Genomic DNA, 25,771 nt, shown 5'->3' with positions numbered 1-25,771 from the left:
ACATTGATTCTTTTAAACATACCACGCCTGGGTACTCCTTGGGAAGGCGGTGCCACCATGGTTCCATGTGCAGCAATTTGGAGGCTACCGATTTGAAGGATGGAGCACGGGCCTTGGGGTCAGCCACACCAGGGCTCAAATCCTGTAACTTACGATGTTTGAGAACTTGGACATGTTGTTTCAACGTCTGAGTCTCAGTTATCTCCTACAAAATACAAGAGGCCAATACCTACCTTGCAAGGTTTGAGAGCAAGGTGTAGTATGCATACAGTGTCGTATTCAGCAGGTGCTCAACAGATGAATGTTACTATCAGCATCCTTTTAATTGAGTCTAAGTGATGAGACTTGGAGGGTTGAGGATTAGGGTATCAGGACCTGAACCCAGTGGGAAACCAGATCCCTTGCCACTTAGGGTTTACCTACTGCAAAGCAAATAGCTGCTTTGGTTCCAACTAAAAATGTTGACTGCAAAACAGAATTTTCAGCTTGTTTCCCTCCTTTTCATACATGCTTTCATCTTATAAAATGCAGAGGCTGGGATCTCTGATCTATATGGAAGAACACACCTAACAGCAACAGTAGCTCTCCCAGGGAGTAGGACTCAAGACTGGCCTATCTTGGACCTAACCAGGAGGGTTATTACCAAGAAACAAAAGAGTCTCCTTCGAAGGTAGTTTCACCTGTAAGCCAATCCCTTGACCTGGTCCCTGAGGGCTTCATTAGAGTGGGGTCGTGGTGGTTTTACTGGCTTGTTAAGAAGGCTTTTCAAAGTCTTGTGTAATGATGATGAATGGCAGGGCAAAATCATGTTAACACATTATAAACAATTCCAGGGCACAACCAGTATCTCACACTGTACTTTATTTTTCTTCACAATATTAACTAGACAGACAAGAAAGTTTAATGGCAATGTGGCTTTTTCCAACAACACAAACAAAGTGCCATTATAGTTCATGGTGGCCAACTGGAGACTTACTTTACCTTAACCGTGTAAAGTGTCCTTACCATATCTTGTGTGTGTGCAGTGTCGCAGGATATCAGCCACCCCTTAAAAGTATCAATCTTAAAAAGAGCCATGGAAGATAAAAGTATGCAAATCTTGATAACAAAGACTTTTGATACAAAAACACTTATTGTACACTTATTTTTATTCAAAACAAAAACAACCCCAGTAATTCAAAACAAAAGCAAACCTTGGTTGAAAACTTAAGAAGGTATAATAAAGAAAACCACCAAAAGAAAGCTTCCCCAAAAGAGATGCAATTCAATATCGCTCTTGCAAATTCTACCTGGGAGGGAAAAACGTAATGAAATGAGCTATCTGGAGGGCCCACGGCAGGTTTCCCAAAAGTTTTAGGTGCATGGAACTACTCAGTTTCTCTACTACAGTTCTATTTATTAATAGTCTCGAAATTTTTTTGATTCAGCGAGCCTTTCCATCCTCCACCAGTGTTTGCATCTTCTGTGCTGAGCTTGGTATGCAGAACCACCTTGTTGTCAACAGGATGTTGGCTTTAAGTTATTTTTCTAGGGCAGTCCAGATGAATGGGTGCAGTACCATTCATGCTCCATCTGGTTTTCTTTTTGTCCAGTGAGATGCATATTTCATGGCTGTCCAAGGTCATGGTTGTCCAAAGACATGGAACAGAATGATTCACTGGGTTAAGACTAAAGGACTTGTATTATCACTTCCCAATTCAGTTTCACATTGCTTAATTTTATCTTATTAAAATTTTTTTCTGTGTTGTACATAATAAACATTTAGAAACAGATGTCCCTACCAACCAGAAGGTTGTCATTAAATATCTTGTGGGTTAAAACTGCACATTTATTGTTTAAATACCCATTAGACATATCCAGCTTGAAATTGATACCACTGCACTGCCAAACAGAGCTGCACTTGGAGCCATGCTGATGTCTCTGGAATCTAAACGTCGTACCACAAAGCTTCAAAATGTTTCTCATTTGTCACATAAGGTTCTTCGAAGAGGCATCACATCGACCCTAATACAGGTCCCTCATACCCCAATTCTGGTTATTCTGAAAACCTCCAACTCTCTGATCCAAACTTGGGAATGTTTTACTCATTTAAAAAGTCTTCCTCCCTCCCATCCCTGCAACAAATGTCCTTTGTCCCATAATAATTAAAACAACAAAAAAAATCCCTGAAAGATCCAAATTGAATAACAATAAAGATCTGATTGGAACCTTCATAAGCTTGACAATGCAGAATTGTATTTCTTAAAAAGTGTGTAACCACATTTGTCTGGGCTGCAAAAGACACCACAGAATAAGATCAGAATAGAATTTCAACTGACTCCCTAATTTCCTTAGAATGGCTTATATTTCAAGCCTTTCCTGCTTTTCTCAGATAGGGTAGGTGTACATTACTAACTATAAGCGATAAGAAAGTCTAAAAACAGTCACTGCCTTAAAAGTACAATTGGAATTAGAGTTTAAGTTCACATTTATAAATTATTTGTTTTAGGATAAGTTTAACTGCAAATAGAGACTATTTGCAATTCTGTTCACTCAATAGATTCTGGAGGTGAAAGCTAGACATGTGCTGGGATTACCCGAATTATTTACATTTAATCTTGATTATTATAACTCCTCTTGATGTATAATCACTTCCTAATTTTCCCCACTGGGCCAGAGTTACATCTTTAGAAGATAAGCATTTACTAAGAAAATGAAGATCACATATAAATGGAAGGCCACATTGAACACAGAGAGGTGAGTGAGCTGTGGAGAGAATGTTGGCTTCTTGTTTGAACTAAATCAAGGTGCTCCCTTACTTCTGTGATTTTAATCCAAATCTTAAGCCTGCCAGAATTTTCCACCCCTGCAAAATCTTCGGAGACGAACTGATGGCCACAGGTCCCGTCAGCTGTCGTTCCTGCCTCTCTTTCAGAGTATTTGTGCAGCGAGGGACTGGGAGGTTCTTCGATGTTCTTCTCCTTTGGGCTTTTTTTTTTTAGAACCCTTGACCCCAATTTGAAAAGTGCTTACATTCTATTTAACTCTGACCCTGGCCCAATGTAAAGAGGACTGCTTTTCATTCATAAAGAGCAATTAAAATTCAGGTGTGAATTCCTCATCAACACAAAATACGGATGGTTCTCCATTGCCCAACTGCAAAATAATGAGATACAATAAAAAAAAAAAGGAGAAAAAAATGACTAGTTGAGGCTTTTATATACATTCATTGCTTCTAACATGTTTTTAACAATAAGGAAAATGCAACATCAACTACTCTTAGAGCAAGTGCAGCCACAATACTGTACAGTTCTGGGGCCAAGCGGCTGGGGACATTTACCGTTAAAACCAGATAACAAAACCCCACAGCAAAAGGCAGCCAGCCAGCAGTTAGCCCCCATGACCTTTTAATATATATATACATTTTTCAAATACTCTGTGAATCCCGTTTGAACAACAACAACAACAAAAGACAAAACAGGCTTTATATTAAAAACGTCCATGTTCTTCATTGTTACTTCTAAAGCAGCTTGGAGGATCTTACCACGTGGAGCATACTGCAAACTGACTCCATTAAAATGATTTTGGCAGGATAGCAGCACAGGATTGGATATTCCATATTCATCACTTTGACAATGTAAACCTTTCATAAAATAATATTTTGCTTAAAAATTAGAATCATTCAAAGGTCTGATCATTCTGTTCCCTGAGGCCCGCCGGGGAGGTCTGGCTTCATACCACAGGTTTCCTGCTTTCTTGGTGGGGCGTTAAGCACCACTACATTTCAGGAAGACCCTGAAGGACAGCCACCAGAAAGCCCCCTCGGAAGGAGGGCAGGAGGGCTCCGGGTGGGTCTGCGTTAAAACAGGCCACGTAAAGCAACTCTCTCAAGGTCAAACCACCATAGATTTTAATCCTCTGGTCATTCCCCATCTGGATTTTTAACTGAATGAATCTCATGGGTTTAACCAAACAGGCATGTAATCCTGAATAACATGAATTAAATGCAGAATTGCCCAGGGACGGGTAAACCTTCAAGAAACAAGGTCAAAGGGACAACAGATATATCTGTCACAATCAACAATTCTGTTGACATGGAAATGCGCGTAACTTGGTTGAAACAAAGCTCCTCAGTGGCCAGTGACATCCAGGTTTCTCTTAGGTAGCTGAGACTCAGGGCTTATCTCACTTTCTCAGAAATGCTTTTGAAGAATCAAGAGACAAGAATCTGCAACAGAAAATGATCATTTTTGCTCACAAATAGTGTATAGGCCATAACTAAATACAATTAAAAAAAAAATAAACGCTGAGATGTATGTATTTTTTGAAGCAGCTTTCGAAATATCAACCACAGCACTAAACATTGAACAGAGTACATTCCAAAGTTAATATGGATAAATGGTATATAATGCAATAATGCCAGAGTTATTTCATCAATGTCTCAAGGCTGATTCTAAACTGGAAAAAAACAACACATTTTCTAGTTTATTTGCTGAAGATGTCACTTCTTTTGCTACTTTATAGTTATCCATCATTGATTTTTTTTTTAAGTGCCCCAGGATGTATAGATAACCCCCATATTCCACACCTGGAACTTTTTCTTTTTTTTCTGTCAGGTTTTCAAATAAAACCAAACTACAATGACAAGATAATGTTTTACATGTAATTCCATAGACATAGGTCAATTAATCCATGACACCTCACTTCAATGCTTCCTTTAGGATTTATGACCCTCTCCAAAGTCATTTAAAGCCTTGCTTTAAACCGCACAGATGGGCCAAGGTCACACAGTCAGCGTGCCACGTGCTATGGCCAAAACGCGCCGTGGCCGTCGCCTCTCCTCACGTTCCCAGCCTTCACCATGTCCCTCTGCTAGGAAGGGTCCAGGGCCTCTGTTCCTTCCCTCCACAGTGATACATGTCTTAAGAAGAGTTGTGGCTCCCACGCTCCACGTGAAAACGGGCCTACCTGGAGGACCCCAGGGTGACAGGCCCAGCCGCGCCCCTCTATTGCTCTTTCTTGACAGTGGAATTCTGAGCTCCGTCAGCTTCCAGACATTCGGAGACCACACTGCCCTGCTGATCATCCCTGGAGGAGGCCAGTGAGGTCCAGGCTCCGTTCTAGGACCAGGCCTCCAAGCTGGGAAGCAGGCAGGTTCTGCGGACTTCGGTCTCCTAAAAGCAGGCACTTGTGGCGGCCTGATGGTCTGGGTAACTCTAGCCTTCCTAATGCCGAAGTCACTGAAATGTTCACTTCCTCAAGTTCCAGAGGATTCTGTTTCCTACTCAGACAGAGCCAGTATTGGGAGTTGGGGGGTGTGTATCCAAAATATATGCATATACACAATCAGGGCTTAAGGTACTGGATGAATATTGTATAAATTGCTAAAATGCTTCTCGGCACAATTGGTAGCTTAAAAAAATACTTTCCTATGATTTAAGGGCATTTTTTCCCATCACTGTCCTTGGGCGTGGAAATCTCAGCGGGTACCAGGTCCATCTGAAGCTCCCAACTCTCTTCTTCCCACGAGGGATGCATCATGTGAGTCATATGCAGAGTCTCTTCTTCAGGCCAGGGAGGCATGGACCTCCTCTCAGGAACCTCCCCCCCGCCCACCCCCATTAATATTACAGCCCCCAGGGCAAAGAATGCAAGTGAATGAACACCTTCTCCCCAGCCTCCAGCAGCCAGAAAGCCACCTTCCCCAATGATCCAGTCCTTTTTCCGTCCTTCTGCTCTTCAGATGGTGAGTCAGTCCAGCCAACGACACGGAAAGCGAATCTGTTTACAGGCACAGCACATCCAGGTAGACCGCACGAAGTGGTTGCTTGGCAATTAGTGGTCGGATTTCCAAAGACAGGAGTTTCGATGGGACTGTCTTAAATAAATAAATCTTTTTTCTTAATAATGTAAAAAATAAATGATATTTTCCTTTGGCAGTAAATAGCTGATTCGACTTTTTGCCTGTAAACTGTTGTGTGTGTATGTCTGTGTGTGTGTATGTCTGTGTGCGTGTGTGTGTGTTTATATGTTATTTTTTTCTTAAACAGCCCGCAGCTTTGTTTCATGGTACATCACGACAATGTCTGTTATTTCTACTGCTTTAGTGAACCTTTTGCATATTTGTTTGGGGCAGGCGTGTTGACTTCACTTGTGGCCCAGATAGGCACCCAGGGTGATGCAAGCTCCCACCAGGGCCAAGCTGAGCAGAGTCTTCAGAGACAGCCAGGAGAAATCAAACAGAGGCCGCATGCTGGGGCCATACAGTTCCACAAAGGCATCCTGCAGTCAGGGGAGAGGAGGGAAGAAAAAGGAAGAGTGTTAGAGAGAGCACATAGAATGGCACCCCACGGAGAAAGAGGCATCCTGCCAGGGCAGCCCGGGCACCTTCAGAAGGGCCAGAGGGGAAAAGGCAAATGCTCTTTAGAGGCCATGATTCAGAAAACACTGTTTTCATCAATTCAAGAAATATTTATTGAGAACCTATTTACATGCCAGGCATCTTAGAGATATAGTAGTTCCTAAAATAGACTAAAAGATCCTACATCATGAAGCTTCTATCTAGTGGAACAGTATGGACAGCAATCAAAGTAAATAATCACATGGTGTAGGAGAGAGTCCTAAGGGCCGAGGAGAAAAATCAAACAGCAGAGGCAGTCAGGAAGTATTGGAGGTTTTGCAGTTTGAGCTAGCACGCCCATCCACAAAAGTAATAAAATGTAGCAATGATGATGAATATCACACTCTTTGATTGAGTGTTGACATCTTATCAAATGTCTGACATGTATTATTTTGTCTTCGTACCAAATTTTTTTTGTAAGAGACAGAGTCTTGCTCTGTTGCCCAGGCTGCAATGCAGTGGTGCAATCATGACTCACTGCAGCCTCGAACTGTTGGGAGCAAGCGATCCTCCTGCCTCCGCCTCCTGAATACCCAGGATTACCACACTTGGCTAATTTTTAAATTTTTTGTAGAGATGGGGTCTTACTATGCTTCCCAGGCTGGTCGTGAACTCCTGGGCTCAAGTGATTCTCTTGCCTCAGCTTCCCAAAGTTCTGGGATTAAAGGCATGAGCTATCTCATCCAGCTAATTCTTTGTACCAATCTTATTATTTTATTTGTTTCTGTTCTGAAGGTGAAAAAGCTGAGACTCACAGGGAATAAGAGACTTTTCTAACAAATGGCAGAGCCAGGCTTTGAATCCAGATCGAAACCAGCACCCTTCTTTCTGCTGATGCCCTGGCGTGGCTAACGGCAGCTCTGTGAGGGCGCTTGATTGGCCGAGGGCTCTGTCGGTGGAGGACCCAGGGGCAGCCTCGACTGGTGCAGGGGCAGCCTCGACTGGTGCAGTGCCAGCCTCTAAGGTCAAGGTTCTCCCGGAGAAAGGAAGCTGTCAGAGGGTTTCTCTTAGGTATGGCTAGACTGGATGACCACAACTCTGCATTTACTCAAGTTGTGAACCTCACAAGGCACAAGGTCAGGGTGTGTCACTGGATATGCAGGTCCCTGAGAGACAAAGAGGGCGCCTCCCTTCCATGCCCATCTTTCCACCTCAAGTCAGGTCTGTACCGTGTTGTAGCAAAGTCCACCCCCGGATTGGCTTAGATTGAGCAAATCACTGAATGCTCCTTTCCTAGATTTTGGGGAGATTATGTTTCACATTTGGGTCCAATGAGTATTTGGACAACTTTCTGAATGAATATTTGAATATATAAATCAGTAAATGAATTCTTTTTACTTCTGATTTATTCAGGTATGAAGAAGAAAACAAGACATAGTTCCACATGATTCCCAACAACCCTGACTCAAAGCACACAATTTTATGACAGGAAATGGTAACACGCCATGACCCTGCGCATTGCTGTTGGGAGGGGTTCCAACTGTGCACACAGGGGCTTCCCTTCTCTGGGGCAAGGGCTGCTGTAGGGGGTCCAGGGATGCTATTGGTCTCACCCGTGCTGGGCGTGGCCTTGGTACACTGTGGATGCGTAGCAAATGTTTGTTCGCTTAAGTTTTCTGAATACGATCATCGGTTTAAATTCTTTCGTTGGCTTAATGCTTTACCCAAATGCTTATTCATCTAAATTACTCCTTTGATAAGTAACAACCTCTGAGAAACCTGGGGTAGGCTTGGTGAGGGTTTAAGGCATTGTTAGGGGAACTTTCCACATGATTAAATACAGATTTATACAATCATTTTCATGATATATAATATGTGCCATACTTAAAAAAATCCTTTTTTATAGTGTTTAAAACTTTTGCTCTTATAAACAATGTCATGATATATCTTTATACATAAATTCTTGTCTATTTGTTCAGTTGCTTTTTTGAAGTAAATTCCTAGAAGTGACCTCAATTGACCAGTCATCAATATTGCTTCCCGAAATCATGATGGCCTTGCCTTAGGCCATCCTCGCTCTCTCATGGGGTAAGCTCCGACCAATGCTACCTTTTACAAAAGGCAGGCAAGGATTTAGGGCACGGGTCACGCTGAGGGTGATCCTGCCCCCCAGGGGACATTTGGAAATCTTTGGAAGCATTTGTAGTGGTCATGATTTGGGGTGAGGGTGCTACTGGTATCTAGTGGGCAGAGGCTGGGAACGCTGTTCAATATCCCACAGCGCACAGGGCAGCCCCCAAATTCCAACAGGGCCGAGGCTGAGAAACCCTAGTTTACAAGATGCTCTGTGATCACAGACCACAGAAGAACAGATGACCCATCCAGTATGTCAACAGCGTTGGTCAAATCAGCACCATCAGTGAGCCCAGAGGAGTGACTGCTCACCCCACGGGCCTTCTGCATCTTTGGAGGTCCCTGGTTAACTTTTACCAGGAGAGGGCGCAAGGGCTTTCTTCTTCTTTTTAAATATCTATCGTTAAACATTTCTAAATTTCAGCGTTAGAAAAGCAAGGCAATAGACGTACATAAAACGTGTGTTTAGTGCTCTTAGCACAGAGCTGAGGCACAGTCATGATTGTCTGCCAAGACGCACACCCCTCTCCATATACAGGGATCCATGGGACAGGACGGAGTTAGGACTTCACAAGCTGGAGAAACTCTGCCTCTTCCAGAGAGCAACCCAGGACACCACAGACATGGCTGCAAATGTCAGCTAGTCCGCCTGTCCTTGCTTCTGTCTCTGAGGGATGGGCAGGCTGAAACCCCCAACAGCCCAGCCAAAAGACGCCCGAATGGATCAGCAAACTGGCAATAGGTTATCTGCAATTCGGCTTGACATTGAGAAGGTCGGTGGCCAGGCTCTCAATCCCTTTAGTCATCAGTGGAGTTTTGTGTGGCAAAATCTGAACTGGACTAAGCCCCTGATCATTTGTCCTCTCTGGACCTGAAGCCATCCTGGGACACCGGAGGATGCAGGGACACACTCCAGCTGGCATTTTCTCCCAGTTGGCCTGGCACATGGTGCTGGAGAGCAGAAGACATGCTGTCCCAAATATCCCCACCTCCTCAGAGCTGGAATAATTCCCTCTCACCACCCTCACCCCCACACAATTAACAGTGCTTCTCATGAACCGAACAGGGCATTTCTGATGTGCATGACACAGGACGTCTTTTCCAGAGTGAGATGAGCTAAACTAGTGGCTCTTGACCCAAAGCCTCAGCATGGAGGTACTGTTGCTGTCGCAGGGGGCTGAGAAGGACATGGGACTTGGAGGAGGAGTCTGGGTGAACCCTGGCTTTGATATTTTATTAGTTTATAACCTTGAGCAGATAACCCAACCCGGAGCCTCATTTACTTCACCCACAGCCATAAAATTCATTATTGTGAAGATTAACGTAGGTCACTCAAAGCCATTTGTAAATTGGACACGGAAGGTGAGCCTGGGGAAGAACAAACACCTTGCTCTTGCCTGTCCTCCCGCAGACCTGCTCTGCACCTATTCAACCTGCCCTTCCCCCGAGAGGTTCTGCTGAGCCTGCCATTTCACAGAAGCAATTTCCCAGCTCCCTCGAAGCTTTCAGATCTGAGGATGGTTTGTAATTTCCATAGGAATTATGAACTAAAATGCACACATCCCTTGTTCTGGTTGAAGATGAAAAGTGATAATCCAATGCCTACCTAGCTATCCTTCTTTAAACATTATTAGTCAGATTGTAGGGCTAGAGAGCAAGTCATTTAACCCCCTGGAGGTTGGATCTGGCCTCTAAACTTTGCCCTCCTACGATTCCAGAGCTCAAAGGAGACCCTGTGGCTTTGGGACTGAATGTCCTGAAAGCTTCTTTCGAAGAAAGTCTTCTTGCTTTTTCAAACATCCCTATTAGGGCGATTTCCGAAGTCTGTTTGAACAGTCTGTCATTATTTGTTTAAGTTTGAAAGCTGTTTTAAATAAACACATGCTCATTTTATGTATTAAAAGCAACAAAGAGGGAAAAAGAAAACCTAGATCGTCATCATGTGATTCGGACAAACTCCCAGTCTATATATTTAGGAAGCTCTGTGTCCCTTGCTCATGTCAGGACTGGCAAGGGCTTACCCGACTTCACAGATCACAGGTTCCTATGGAAAGGCTCGCACCGGCTCCTCCCATGGGGAAGAGGCGGGCAGGGCCCCAGCTCTGACGTCTCTGTCCCAACTGCTTCTCCACAAATTTCCAATTCAGAGGCCACAGAGGATCTGAGTTCCACCCAGGGCTGGCCCAAGGGAACAGGATGGCCAAACTCCCAGGCCCGGACTTGCAATAGGGTTGGAAGCAGGCCAGGTAGGTGTGGATGGGGAGAGACCAGGGTCAAGACTCCTAAACTCAGCAGAGGTGTCCTCGTCCCTCCGGGCTGTGGAGCACTCCCACCCCTCTTTCTCTGTCTCCCGGGAGGCAGCTGCCCTCCAGCATTTTCCTTTTCCCTTCAGAACCTTCAAGATATGTTTTTTCAGATGGAGTCTCACTCTGTCGCTCAAGCTGGCGTGCAGTGGCTTCCTGATTCAAGTGATTCCCCCACCTCAGCCTCCCGTGTAGCTGGGACTACAGGTGCCCTCCACCACGCCTGGCTAATTTTTGTATTTTTAGTAAAGATGGGGTTTGATGTTGGCTAGGCTGGTCTTGAACTCCTGGCCTCAAGTAATCCTCCTGTCTTGGACTCCCGAAGTGCTGGGATTACAGGCGTGAGCCACCACGCCTAGCCCCTTCAAGAAATTTCATTTAAACCTGGCTCCAAATAAAATGAGATTTCTTTTGTAAAAAAGGTCAGATGGTCAAGAATGGAAGAGAAAGTTAATCATTAGTGCCGAAAAGAATGGCATGCGGCTGGAGATATGGGCGAGGGTCCCAAAACAACGCTTATGCCCAGGTAAAGGTAAACACGGAGAGCTTCCGAATTTGGTAATGCATATCAAAAGCCTTTTAAAAAAGCTTTTGTTAGTAATTTCACTTCCAGTTATTTATTTTGAAAAAATAATAAAACGCACAGGTTATTTGCAATAGCATAAACCTGGAAACAAATGTCTGAAAATAAATGACTGACATGATGAGTTCCACATGATGGAACGCTGTTGAGCATTAAAAGCTGTACCCTATATTTGTTGGCAAGGAATTGTGTTCCTGATGTCATAGTGAGTGAAGCAGGACAAACCGGTCAGCAAAACATGATTCCACTTTTGTAAAAACCTAACCTATACATGTGTGCATATTCATGTAGAAAAAAATAATATAAAGGAAAATGCCAAGATTTAACAGTGATTATCTTGGAAGGCAGAAGTGTGCATGGAGACATGGCATTTATGAGGCTATTCTGATTTTTTTCCTTAGCTGTCTTTTCTAATTCAATACAAAAATGTATATTACTATTTATGAAATATATTTTAATATATACTACATATAGTAATGTTACATTCTAAGTGCTTACTTAATCTTAAAAAATTCCAGACTCCATAATTTGACAAACAAAAGAGCAGCCATGACCTAGAACCATGCAACAGCCCCCGGGTTAAGTGAAGGCCTCCTTAGACCCAGGCCCAGAAGAGCTGTCAAGAGCTCTGCCCAGCAGACCAATGAGCTCAGTGTGTGTTCTCGGCTATCTTTACATACTGGAGAAGTTTAATATGGCTTAACTGGCTATAAGCAAATGAGAAATTCAGCTATATTCTACAATCTTTGAGCTGACTATGCATGCAGACGTTATATAATCAAAGGGGATTCTAAGAGAGAAAAGCCATCTTGTCCCCAAAGAGCTTATAAGCTAGAGAGAAGTAATGCCTCTACATGGGCCTTTGAACTAAACTAAATCAATGTGTGCCGCCATTGTGTATCCAGCAGAGTGCAAAGTCTCATCAGCAGTAAGAAGAAAGTAAAAAGAAATCAGATCATGCCAATGGGAAGTCAAACGCAGCTATCAGATGCCCTTGATATTTTCTATTTTTCAAGACTTTATAATTTTGTCTCCATGGGGGTCTCTGCGGATCTCTTCTCTCATGACCACTTTAGGGTTAGAAAAGAAGGAGACAGGAAAGGGAGAATGGCTGTAACAGAAACCTTTGAGCTGGAAGGAACCTCAGAGTACGTTCAGATTCCCTGCACTGGCGTAATGATGTCTAATAAAGATATGAGCTCTTTTCTTAACTAGGTGAGGTGAGTGAAATTTTGACAGGTAAAGCAAACTTCTTACAGTGTGTATTCATAAGGAAATTCATGGTGGACAGGGAGCGTGAAGGCTGGGTTTCACTTCACAGGTTAGATCGCTGGCAAGCAGCCGGTTCTTCTCTCTGCCCAGGGAACCTCCTTCCTGCCTCCCTCAACTTGCTTCCTCCCATCCCGGCCCTCCTCTGTGCCCCAACTTTGACTCCATCCCACAACAAGTCTCATCTGGGTTTCCAAGTGGTGCTGAAGAAAGTCACCCAACCTTGCAGACTGACGCTGCTGAAAACTGATGGTCTTTAAACTCAGTGAGTTCTGACAGCACCTAGCAATCCTTTACCCTTTGGCAGATCTTTTCCGTTCCTTTTGATAACTGTTTCCAACAGCCACCCCTTGTCTCACCCGTCTTCCTCACCTTTTAGCAGTGAATGCCACCTTTTACTTCTCTGAGAAAATGGGTTGTTGGGTGAGAATTGCCACTGCTTTCCACCCTGGCCCATGCACAGATGTCCATCTCTCCTTGTCCTTCCCTGCTCCTCTCCACCCTTCTCCCTGATTCCACCATCTCCCATTGCTCCAGGAACCTTCCTCTGTCAGTTATCCCTGCTCTCAACTACAATTTCAACCACATCCTTCTTTCTGGCCTCAGATAGCCTCCAAATGTCCATGCCGACGTGTGCTCCACCCTAATCATTATCTTCTCTGTCTCTGCCCTCCTAGACAAGCTGCCAACCCACACTCATCGGCTCACTTCCCACCCATATTTGAACCCACTCAGTATGGCTTCTTCCTATATTGTGCCTCTGAAACCACCCCTACAGAGACCACCATTACCCTCGATGTGGTTAAATTCGCCGGATGTGAGGCTGCATCTTACTAGGTGCTCTGATGCCCTGGACACCAGGACCACTGGGGGCCTTCTGTGACTCTGCTCTCTTTGGTCTGCCTCCTTCCTCCTGGAGTACTTCCCTTCTGTCTCCCTCATGGGCACTTCCTCCCTGGCCCATCCTAATATGTTCTCGATGCTGCCCATCAGGCTTCTGTCTGGATATTTTCTTTTCTCTCTTTGGCCAATATCTTTCACTCTCTTGGTCTTAAATACCACCCCATGATAATGTCTTTAACATCTTTATATCCAGTCTCACTTTCTACCCTAACTCCCAGATACTTATTCCAATTGCTTTCTAACACATCCCCTAGGGAGTTCGAACCTGCCCAAACTGAAGCTATCATCACTCCCTCCATCAAGCCTCCCTCTCGTTCTGTCTTCAACCTGTCTATGGCATTCAGTAAATCTCTAGCTTGAGAGTCTCCTAAATGTTTTTCTCTTCCTCAGGCCCCACATTCATTCATCAGTAAATCCCACGACCATAGGTTAGGTTCCCTTAGAAGCAGTCCCTAAAACAAAGATTTGAGTGCAAATGGTTTATTTGGGAGATGACGCTAAGAGCTCTAAGTGAAGCAGGGAAGGGAGAGAAAAAAGGAAAAGACCTACGCATGAGTTACCTTATCAAGCAAGTTATTGCTACTGGCAAACAGGGCTTACTCCTGCCAGGGAAATCTGAGGACCAATGTAGACCATGCATCTCTTGGTCACCCCCTGAGGGGCTAGGGAACTGGGGCATTTATACACCAAATCCTGCTATTCATTGGTTGAAGGTAGCTCCTGTGGAATGTCAATACCCCAGCACTCCTAGCTGGCCATGTCACAGGTGAAGTACCCATCAAGGAAATAGATGCAGATGCCACATCTCTTGCAGCTGGAGGTCAAGTTAGTGAGCACTGAAGTGGCCTGGGGACAGGATGGCACAGGGAGGTAGAGGCACTGCTGATTTTACCACCTGAACACCTCTCTCTCGCTTTACCTTCTCTGCCAGGATGACTGCTGTGATTTCCAATCTGATCTCTGTTCCTCGGTCTGAGTCTTGTGCTCTGCCTATAAATCTCTTCTGTGTACTGCAGCCAGAGTGACCCATTCAGAATCAAATCTGTCGCTTCCATGCTTAAGTCTAAAGTTCCCAATGCTCTGGCTCCAACCTAGTTCTCCTGCTCAGCTTGTCACTCTTACGTCAACCTTGGTTCATTCAGAGATTCAGCTCAATCATTTTCTGCAAGCAACTTTCTCCAGATCCCTAGGCTGAGCAGAATAATCCTTAGCTGTTCCCTGTTCACGGTATTATATGAAGATCATCTGTTTAGGCCTGCTTTCCCCATTCAACTCTTAGCACCTGGAGGTGCAGGACAACGTTTTATTTATCTGTGGATCCCTGCAGAATGTGTCTGTCATATATTAGTAACTCAGCAAATGTTTGTGGAGCTGAAATAAACTGATTTGTATTATGCTATTGCAGGTTTTCCAAACATCCTAATAGATGATATTTTTTTAAAAGGGGAGTATTCAGAGGCCAAAGAAATGACTGGCTAAAAAAAAATTCATGGACACAGGGAGGGGAGCATCACACACTGGGGTCTGTTGGGGGGAAATAGGGGAGGGACAGCAGGGGGTGGGGAGTTGGGGAGAGATAGCATGGGGAGAAATGCCAGATATAGGTGAAGGGCAGGAAGGCAGCAAATCACACTGCTATGTGTGTACTTATGCAACAATCTTGCATGTTCTTCACATGTACCCCAAAACCTAAAATGCAATAAAAAAAATTCAGTGCTTTATTTTTTTCAGCAGTAGCCTCTAGTGTCTCCCTCCCACGGACTGATGTTTAGCTGGTTCCCAAGGACATGGCGGGAGCTGACTGGTCCTTGTCCCTGCTATACTGGTTACCTAATATTTTTCATATCACCCCCACTCACGGGCGCTTGATTCTCCAAGAAAGGGAGCAGCATTTTCCAAACTCATTTGGCCCCCAACCCCTCTGTCACGGAGACTGCTGCTGTGTTTTGAGTATTAGGAAGACACACTTTGACAACTGCTGCCTAAGAGGGTGAAAGAACAATCGTGGGGACAATTACAAGACATGCAAACAGATCATCTTCATATAATACCGCGAACAGGGAACAGCCGGGGATTGTTTGGCTTAACCTAGGGATTTGGAGAAAGCTGCTTGCAGAAAATGATTGAGCTGAATCTCTGAATGAGCCAAGGTTGATGTAAGAGTGACAAGCTGAGCAGGAGAACTAGGTTGGAGCCAGAGCATTGGGAAACTTAGACTTAAGCATGGAAGCGACAGATTTGATTCTGAATGGGTCACTCTGGCTACAGTACACAGGTGAGAGGGGTAGCACTGGTGCCTGTGGTACAGGGCACGGGAGATGACCAGGGGTCAAAGGCTGTTTCTGGACATCTATGCAAATGTAGAAACCACTGGGTGCGTCCTGATCCTAGATTCCACCAAGAGGGCTGGAGATGCATTGGCAATACTACCTGTGACTGCTGTGGCCGCACAGAGTCTATGGCATGCAACTGGCAGGTGAGAGAGAACGCCAGGAGAAAGAGAAAGGTGTGAAGGAGGAAGTGGGGTAGAGAGACACTCGTCTTGCAGAGAGAGCTCTTCACGAAGCCAAGCAAGTGTGATTCTCCTGACACCGGGGTCAGCTCAGAGCAACAGGGGGAGCAAGCCGCCCTGGCCGCTGGGAATAGTGGCCAGCAGAGCACACGCAAGGAAGTGAGGACTTTTTTCTACCTGAATAAAGCATCTGGTGAGGAAGTGACTCCATTTCCCGCCTTATCATCGGCCTGGCAGGATTTCCTCCACAGCCACATTGTGCTGAATGAGTCTAGGGGGTTCCGTCTGCAGAGTAGCGTGGCTTCGGCAGCTGCACGCTTCCTTCTGTCCCCTGTGACTCTTCCTCCGGCACCCTCCCTTGACTCCCAAAATATTGTTTCCGGGTTTGGAGGAAAAGGAAAGGGAAAAAAATAACGCTTGAGCATATAACTGAAGGACACACAGCTGCCTGGGCCGGAGACGGAGAAGAGGCCCGCAGGAGCGTGAGAAGCGTAAGGACTCGCCTCCCTCCGGGCTGGCAAGGGCAGCTCCCCAAAGCCATCTTCAGTGCCTGGGGGTTGATCTTGGAGGAACTCTGGGCCCAGGGGGAGGGGCTGGTTGAATCACGGGCCAATGACATATGTGAAATCTAATCTCCGCGTCATTTGGATGTAACTAGAAACCTGCTGGAGACATGGCAGGAGATGAAAAACCCAAACAAAACAAAAACAAAGCTTGCCCGCTTACCACAGTTGGTCCAGGGAAGTTCTGGTGTATTCTGTTATGCAAATATAGCTGAGAATGCAAATCAGGCAGGGGCCTTCAGGAGCTGGGGAGGCTGAAAAATGAGAAGCCCGAATGGGTGCTTCCTTTCTCTGGCATTATTTTCACAGTTTGAAAATAATGATGCCGTGGGCCAGGGCAGAGGAAGCTTGGCCCCATCCACCTGCTGACGGAGACTTGAGCTGGAGCTGGCCATTCCCGGGCTGGACCTCGAGGACTCCTTAGTCTAATTGCCTCTGGGCTGGGGTAGAAGGTGGTATCTGGAGGGAAACACAGAGCCCTGTTCCCCACTGGCTGCTGTCCTAGCTATGCAAATACCACAGGGAGAGGCCACCGGGCCACCTGTGGGCTCACGTCCCTCCTGCAAGAAGGTGTGGTCAGTCCAGCAACTCAAAAGATGTACTTTTGAAATGGGTGAAGAAATGCATTGACAGCAAAATGTGCTAAAAATATGTTAATAGTTATGCTATTTGGTTCACCAGGTTCATGTAATAAACCATAAAAAGAGAAGAGAGACTAAGGCTGTATCTATATGACCTTGAAATCTCGTCTTCAGCGGGCTGATTCATTCGGTAACCAAACACATTTTCGTAAGGTGCTGAGGATTTAGCTTAAAGCTAAATGAGACACACGCCCTGCCCTAGAGTAGTAACTGCTCGGTAATATTCCCCGCAGCTTTCACGGGCCTGAGAATTTTCTCAGCACTGAATTCAAAGCACTTTGTGTCTGTAGGCCCATTTGCCCTGCAGTGGCCTTGCCAGGAGAGAAGAGACCCATGCTCCTGTCCTCATTTTAAGGCACGCCTGAAGAGGCCCTAAAGAAAGGGCATACATACACACAGGCCTCAGCCGCCTGCCTGCCAGTGCGTTGGGTTGAAAACAAAGTTTCTTCATTTTTCTTGCTACCTTCCTCATTCCATTACCTTCTTTTGGCTAGAGCCTCCGAGGGCCCGGCCCATTCTGGTGCTCAGCTCTCTGTTTTTGGCTTAAGCTATTTCACTGTTTAGGGGAAGTATCACTTTCCCCCTCACAAACATAAGGTGACAAACTTAATACTTGATGATATTGTGTTGGACATGAAAATATGTCCAGCAAAAACCTTAATTATTACAACTCAACAATAAAAACCTAACTAGCTAAGTTTAAAACATGGGTAAAGGATTCTGGTAGACATTTTACCAAAGAAAGGACACAAATGCCAGCAAGTGCATGAAAAGACGCTCACTATCATTAGTCACTAGGGAAATGCAAATCAAACCACAAGGAGAGATCACGTCACATCCACTAGCGTGGCTACAGTTTTAAAAATAGGTAGTAACAAGTGTTGGCGAGGATGCTGAGAAATTGAAACCTTCACGTATTGCAGGTGAGAAGGTAAAATGGTGCAGTCATTGTGGAAAACAGTTTGGTGGTTCCTCAAAAAGTTAAATAGAGTCCCTACGTGACCCAGCAATTCAATTCCTACTATATATACCCAATGGAATTGAAAATGCATGCTCACACGAAAACTTGTACACAAATATTCACATCAGCATTATTCATAGGAGCCAAGAGTGGAAAAGACCCAAATATCCACTAACTGATGAACAAATAAACAAAATGTGGTTTACCCGTACAACAGAATCTTACAACTCAGCCAAAAAAAAAGGAACGAGGCACTGGCAAATGCTACAACATGGATGACCCTCAAAAACATGATGCTAAGTGAAGGGATCCAGGCAAAAAAGGCCACCCACTGTATGATTCCATTGGTATCCAATGTCCAAAATAGGCAAGGCCATAAAGACAAAAAGTTAGACTAGTGGTGGCCAGAAGATGGGGAGAGGGGAAGACTTGGGAGTCACTGCTAATGGGTACAGGCCTTCTTTTTGGAGTGATGGAAAAGTTCTGGAATCAGCTAATGGTGATGGTTGTACAACCTTTTGAACATGCTAAAAACCAACACGTTGATTGCTTTAAATGGAATTTTGTGGCCTGTGAACTATATCTCAATAATTATATTCCTTACACGACATGAAGAGGGTCTAAACCACTTTTTGAGACAGAGTCTGACTGTATTGTCCAGGCTGGAGTGCAGTGGTGCGATCTCAGCTCATTGCTACCTCCGCCTCCTGTGTTCAAGTGACTCTCCTGCCTCAGCCTCCCAAGCAGCTGGGACTACAGGGGCCTGCTACTATGCCTGGCTAATTTTTGTATTTTTAGTAGAAACAAGGCTTCACTATGTTGGCCAGGCTGGTCTTGAACTCCTGACATCATGATCCACCCACTTCTGCCTCCCAAAGTGCTGGGATTACAGGCATGAGCCACCATGCCCAGCCGGAACTAAACTATTTTTATGCCGTATGGAATTCCACAGAAGTGCTGGCTTGTGATGCATCCTCTGCTCATAGTGTAAGAGGAATGGGACTCTGCTGGTTAGAAAATGTGCACCATTTTCATTCTCCAAAAGAAAAAAGGAAGAAATGTGGGAGGAGATGGCGTGGTTTGTGTTCTGGATGAATTAGGATGGAATGGGTGAGCACCGGGGCACTCCTGCTTGTAGGTGAGCGGCTCAATTCACCTCTGGGGTCTTCAATTTTCCTCATCTGAAAACTCCACCGTAGCAAACCTCCAGGAAGTCTCCCTCCGCTCTACCATCTGGGCTTACCTCGTTAGTGACCTTATTCCTCACCCTTTCTCATGCATCCTTGGGGACATGACTTGGGTTCTGTTGGCTCATGCCAGAGCTCTGTTACTGAAGCTATTGCAGAGGATCTCCTGTTTCCTCTGTGTGGTCTGTCTCTTCCATCTGCCACTTCTCCACTGCTCTTCTCCCCACCTGGCCTCAGACCCTCCTGCTGTGAGTTAGGAGGAGGCCTTTCTTGGCATAGCAATCAAGCTGCTGTGACCTCTGATGTGCCTCTGTGCTTCCAATCTCTTTGCTTTTATGAGCATAATCCAGGTTATTTGTCCCATACCCCACGTCCCATATGCCCACAAAGCCCTCTGCCCCTCATGCCAAGTTTAATTAGAACTGGTGACATCAGTGTGCCTGAAAGTAGGGAGCAGGTGGGAACTGCTTATCCTCAATACCAAACAGGACTCTCCACTGCCTGGTAGGGGCTGGGGATTCCATGGGCAGACTCGAGCTTGGAATAGATCCACCCACTGTTCTTTCTTGGGATCTGGAGCCACAGGTGTGGCTCTCCTCCCCAGCCCACGCCATTGTCCATACCTGTCTCTGTATGTGAGCAGGTCAAAATCACTATGTGCTCCACAGGGACTGGCGACAGGCACATATGCTCTACGTGGAGGTCATGATTTGGGCCAAGTATGCTGTGGTCCCTGTGCCTGCCATGTGACCTGTGAACATGGGGCAGGGCCCAGGCTGCCTCCCTCTATTTTTGCCACTGCAAGAGTTAATTCATGAAAATATGCCAAAAATGGGAACTGAAAGCAGATGCTTGTCAAGTTCTGCAGCTTGGCCTAATCGCTGTCATCAGGACGTCGCTGCTGGGGGGCAGTGTGGGGAGGGAGCCCTTCATTTATTAAATGTGGAAGGCCAGAGTTGGGGGCCAAATGTTTGGTTCTCACTTGTTAAAATCAGTAAGTGTTGACTGAGGCTGGTGTTGGTGGGGAGGGGGTACAAAGAATCTGCATGTCCTAATAGGAATTTGCTGAAAGTGGCCTCAGACCTGGGTGGGAGGTATGCAGAAGAAAAAGAGCAAAACAGACCAGGCTGGATGAGGCGCCATCCTCAGCCAGCTGAGCACTGCCAGCCTCCAGCCCTGATTTGTCTGACACTTGCTTTTTGGGACTGGTTATGGAGTCAGCCTGGGCATCTTTTCTGGAAGCTCCACACTGCACCAGCTCCAGGGCTCTGGCCCTGATGACCTATCGCAGGCTCAGACATCTGCTGAGGACCAGATACACCCCGGATGGTGCTGGTTCCGTTGCTCTTGTTTTGGGGCAGGTAAGTCACAAATGGCTGAACCTTCACAGGCTGCTCGCATCCCACTCAAAAGCACCCCAACATGTGATAGTCTTACTCAGATCCCAGCTCCCCAGTTCTGCAGCTCATTGGGTCATTCTGTGACCATCAGAGTGACTGCGATGATCCTCTGAGAAGCCCATGGGAGAGGCTTCTTATCCACACCATCAATCTACCCATCAGTAAGAGAAGAACAATTATATCCTCTGTGCTCGGGGGGCAGGGGGAGCTGACGGATGGTGGTGAACTCCTCAGTGAGCTCCATATGGGCATGCTAAGAAAAATCTGCTTTCATTTTGTAGTTTATGATTTAGTTCAGTTCACCTGGAAAGACTCAACATGAATAAAACCAGATGCATTTCAAGGCACACTGCTTGGCTCCTTGACAATCCTCTTCCTTCCTCATCAGACAGGCTTCCTGTGCCCAGGGAAGACAGCAGACCGCTCTATCACAAGGAAAATGCCGTCTCTGTCAGTGGCAGCAGCTGTTAGTACCAGAACAGGCAAACAGCGGGCCAGGTCAGCCTGGGGTTCTGGATCCTGGCTCATTAACACATGGACGAGATCTGCCGGTGTGGCCTCTCGTCTGAATAGCTGTTTACTCTGAAGGACCTCTGACAGTGTGCTTTCTCTCCCTAGTTATATATAAGGATACTGCCATGTATATAACCAGAGAGAGGGAAAAACAGACAAAGACTCAGAGAGAGAAATGGGAGACGCAGAGACCCAGAAAGACAAAAGGAAAGAGAAAAAGAGAAGCCAAAAGCAATCGTGGATGAGTTTCAAGTGAGTGGAGGGGCTGAAACATCTTCCATCAGCACACCCTCCAGGGGCACAGTTGACAGCTGGCTGACCTGACCCAAGGACATGCTCTCTCAGTGAAGCCAGCGAAGCCGGCCTGCTGGGGGCAGGAGCAAGGTCAGAATACTACACGTGCCCATGGTACAAGGCCTGTCAGCGTTGTCGGCAGCGGGCACTTAACACGAGAAAAGTCGTGCCCCTGGGAGATCCACTTCCAAGGCAACTGTCATTTTCCGTCAAACGCTCAGGATGGGTCAGACACATTTGCAGCTTGCAGCAGCGAGCCTGGGGGACCCTGCCTGTGGAAGGGATGCAAGTATTTGCTGGCTGGATTGGAAATGGGATTTGAACTGTGCTACGGGGCCTTCAGACACTGACTATTCTGCAGGCAAAAGGGCAGGGCCAGAACGTTCCAGGTGGGACTGGCAGCTGACAGTGAGTGGTCAGCGCCCATGCCTATGCGCATGTGACACCGGCAGAACCCTGCTGCCATTGCAGAAACCTTGGAGCGAGTTGGCTCAGGTGGCATTCAGCGATGAGAACATTTACTAACCACCTGTGTTGCACTCAGCATTGTGGAGCACTGCAGGGGAGGTAGTGAGCTCAACTTCACATGGCAATGAGCTCCTGAAGGCAGGGATGACGTCATACTTATCACCCAAATCAGGTACTCAGTCAATGCTCTTCCAATGGGATGACTCAGAGATGTTCACACCTAAAGTCATAAGAATAAGCTCAAGTCTGAGCTGGTGAAGGCTTCAAGAGAAATTTGAGGTCGAGCAAATTGCTATTTCCATCGAGGGAACCCCCTTGGTCAATCCTGGATCCATGGGCAACATGCTTTTCATAATATATTTGGTGCCAACTTTGGATGGCTCTTTCTTTCTTCTAGCTTTGATCGGTCCTTTGGACATCAAAGCTTGGACATCAGAATCAAGCAATCCAACCATAGTTAAACCACTTTAAAACGTATTTATTTAGCATCTTCTTCTGGCCAGGTGCTAAATCTGGGATGAGGAGAGATATCTAACTATGGTGCCAAAGCCCATTAAGGTGACTTTCTTTTTTTTGAGATGGAGTCTCACTCTGTCACCCAGGCTGGAGTGCAGTGGCGCGATCTCGGCTCACTGTAAACTCCACCTCCCAGGTTCAAGCAATTCTCTGCCTTAGCCTCCCGAGTAGCTGGGACTACAGGTGCGTGTCACCACACCCAGTTGATTTTCATATTTTTAGTAGAGATTTAGTAGGGGTTTCACCATGTTGGCCAGGCTAGTCTTGATCTCTTGACCTCATGATCTGCCCACCTTGGCCTCCCAAAGTGCTGGGATTACAGGCATAAGCCACCACACCTGGCCTAAGGTGACTTTTATAAACAACTCTAGACAAAAGAGACTGCCATCAGAGAGGCCACACAACTTGCTCAAAATCACGCAGCTCATTGCAGCAAAGCTGGGGTTCAAATCCGGTACGGTGTGACTGTCAGGAGTGTACCTTTTCCACTATATTTTGCCTCTCCCAGGGGAAGCAGAAAAGACACACAAGATCCAGCTCCAACTCCCCTGGAGCAATAAATATGAGAGGTTAAACAGGAAGTCCCGGGGAACGACAGGGAAGGCTCAAGAAATGCACCAGGAGTTTTTGAGATGGGCTGGAAGGCGGACAAAAAGTGAGACAGGAGCTGAGCCTTCAGGACTTTGAATAAAAGGAAGAAAACCGAGGATGATGTTTCAGGGCAAGGAAGTGGCAAGGGAGTTTGGGGCCATCCCTGGCGGGTCCTAAAGCAAACCGGTGTATGCAGGCAGGGGTGAGTCAGAGTGAGTAGGGCTGCATTAACAGAAGGAAGACCTGTGACCGTGCAGAAACCACCAGTCGCAGGACCTTCCCCATTGCCCCCCGCCCTGGGCACCGTGCAAGGCTCAATCTCACGGGCATGAGTGCAATATACTCTGGAAGCCCTTGACTGGGGTCTGGCCCTGTTGCTGGGGCTACACGTGCCATCTCAGGGGTATTTTAATATGTTGTGTGATATAGACTCGAATCCCCAAAGAGAAATTCTTTCCATATTATTCAGGAAAAGCCCTCCTATTTACAGGGCTGCTTCACAGGGAATTCTAGAATGTGAAAGAATAAAATTTCCTTGAGTCACCAAAACAAATCCAACGTGAGGCCTATTTAGAATATTAAAATGGGTGGCCCCAGAGCTTCCATAGTAGCAACTGGATTTTGAAACTTTCAAGGAATCAGCTCAGCTATTCTTGCTGGATCAGAAGTGGTTGTGTCTGCAACGTGCATGAAGAAGAGCGGCTCCCACTGCACAGAGAGAGCACAAGCCTCTAAGAAGAGAGCCGGGGGATGGGACGGGGGCTCCCCTGGGCCATTAGCCCCACTGCCCTGATACCTGCCCCTTGCACGGTCTTTCTCCTCCTATGACTGGGAACAATTTTTCTCTACTCACTGAAATTTTTAAAATTTTCATAATTTAACAAAGGCAGAGGCCTTCAAATTCCTAGGAAGCTGCTCACCAAGTGTTGCACGAGAACCTATCTACGCTCACCAAGTATGTAATCCTTCTGTGTTCGCCGTGTTACTGGAAGGCCAGAAGTTTGCAAGGCAAGTTTGTGATTGCTGCAGTTATACCCAACAAGCCAAATACTTCCTTTCAGCACTTCGGCTGTTGCATGCTGAGAGGGAATGTGTTCAGTGCAACCTCTCTAATACACCGAATTAAAAATGAACAAACAAAAAGGCAGAATCGCCGCATCACCACACACAGTGGCTATAAGCTCAGCTCTGTCCTCAGCACACAGGATGCCCCGAACCCTGCTCTGCGGGGTCGCTGAACAGCGAGGAGTTGGTGGAGACAAAAAAAAAAGGCTGGACACGGCCCAGGTCCCCTGAGAGCCCCCAAACCTGGCTCCCCTGCCTTTGCTATCACTCAGAGAGGATGCCTATCCTATCTCCCAAATCCCTTCTCCCAGCCAAAATTCCCTTTATTTTTTTCTCTTTCACTTTGTCCTTTGCTTTCCCGTTCCCCTCTTGTCTTGCATTTTATCAGCTGAAGTTCATTGCTCAGCTCCGATCCCCCAACCTGTTCTCCATTTGCCTGTTGTATTCTAGGACAGAAAGCTCAGAGCCCGAGTTTCCTGGAAGACACAGATTCCCCACTCCCTCAGATACGTAAAGAAATAAGTGTTGGCCACATGGAACAAGTGAGACTTCTCCAGCCACAGCCAGGGCTTGGCCATAGCTTTGAGGGACCTTCCAGCCCGCCTCCTGGAGGAAGGACCCTGGTCGTGGACAGCGATGGGGAAATGGGTGCTGCCCCTGAGCCCCACAAGAAATGGAGCAAGGTAACTCGAAGCACTGAGGTTACCGTTTGACCGTGGAAATCTGACAGGATGCCAGGCCTGCGATCCGCACTGAAGTCAGCCAGAGGCTTGCTCTACAAACCTCCTTTAACCCTTGTGGAGTTAAATGCTGGCACTGTGGTTATGGGACAACTGGAGAGGGATTTGTGCTGGATAAATAAGCAGAATAAAAATGTCTACATTTCATCTTTTCTTTGTGTGTTTTCACCTCTGCCAAATTCCTGGAATTCTTAAGTCTTACAATTTTATGTGTTTTTCATTTCCGTTTGAACCTGAAACATCATTTAAATGTCTTTGGAGGTAATCCTAACCTACTGAAACACCCCAGGAAACTGCGAGAAAAGTATTAGGGTTATTCCACACACATGCCTGGTGGGTTTTAAGAAATTTTTGATCCCCAGGCATAAGTTCATGGTTGATGGATTACAGATTCAAACAGGTATGTTTTACTAAGTTGGTACACCACTTGAAAAAGGTGATTTTATTGAGGGTAATTTTAAATGCAAAAAAAGGAGATAATTTCACTGCCATCATGTCTACAATACCTTTCGGCAAGAAAGCAAGAATTCCAAGATGTTAATGTTTGGCAATGGAACGAATCCTTTGGAGGGGAGGAGACCCAGCAGAGCTCAGCCCCCGGCTCTGAAGCTCATCAGGCTATCCTAGATTTATAACCAGATAAGCGGGTCTGTTCTGATGTCCTCGGTTCTATCACAAGTCACACAATGGCAAGCTGTGGGGTCTGAGTGTCGACACCCCTTTCTCAGTTCCTCCACTTGTGGTCCAGGCATTCACCTCTCCAGACTGTGAGAGCCTCATTTGTAACAGGAAGAGATGCCCCACAGTCCT

General features: G+C 46.1%; 1 protein-coding gene across 1 annotated transcript in view; it reads right to left on the bottom strand.

Moving 5' to 3' along the window:
- Positions 1-844: 844 nt before the first annotated feature.
- BCL2 (BCL2 apoptosis regulator) overlaps positions 845-25,771 on the bottom strand; it is a 197,115-nt gene continuing 172,188 nt past the window's right edge. The window contains exon 3 of the mRNA XM_012446425.3: positions 845-6,261. Coding sequence (XP_012301848.1) covers positions 6,127-6,261 — 135 coding nt within the window. The 3' untranslated portion in view covers positions 845-6,126. The remainder of the gene's footprint in view (positions 6,262-25,771) is intronic.

Source organism: Aotus nancymaae, unplaced genomic scaffold, assembly GCF_030222135.1.
Source record: "Aotus nancymaae isolate 86718 unplaced genomic scaffold, 86718_ANA_hifiasm-v0.15.2.pri h1tg000020l, whole genome shotgun sequence".
Classification (NCBI taxonomy): Eukaryota; Metazoa; Chordata; class Mammalia; order Primates; family Aotidae; genus Aotus; species Aotus nancymaae.
The sequence above is the reverse complement of the archived record's forward strand: the minus strand, read 5'-3'. Positions and strand labels throughout refer to the sequence as shown.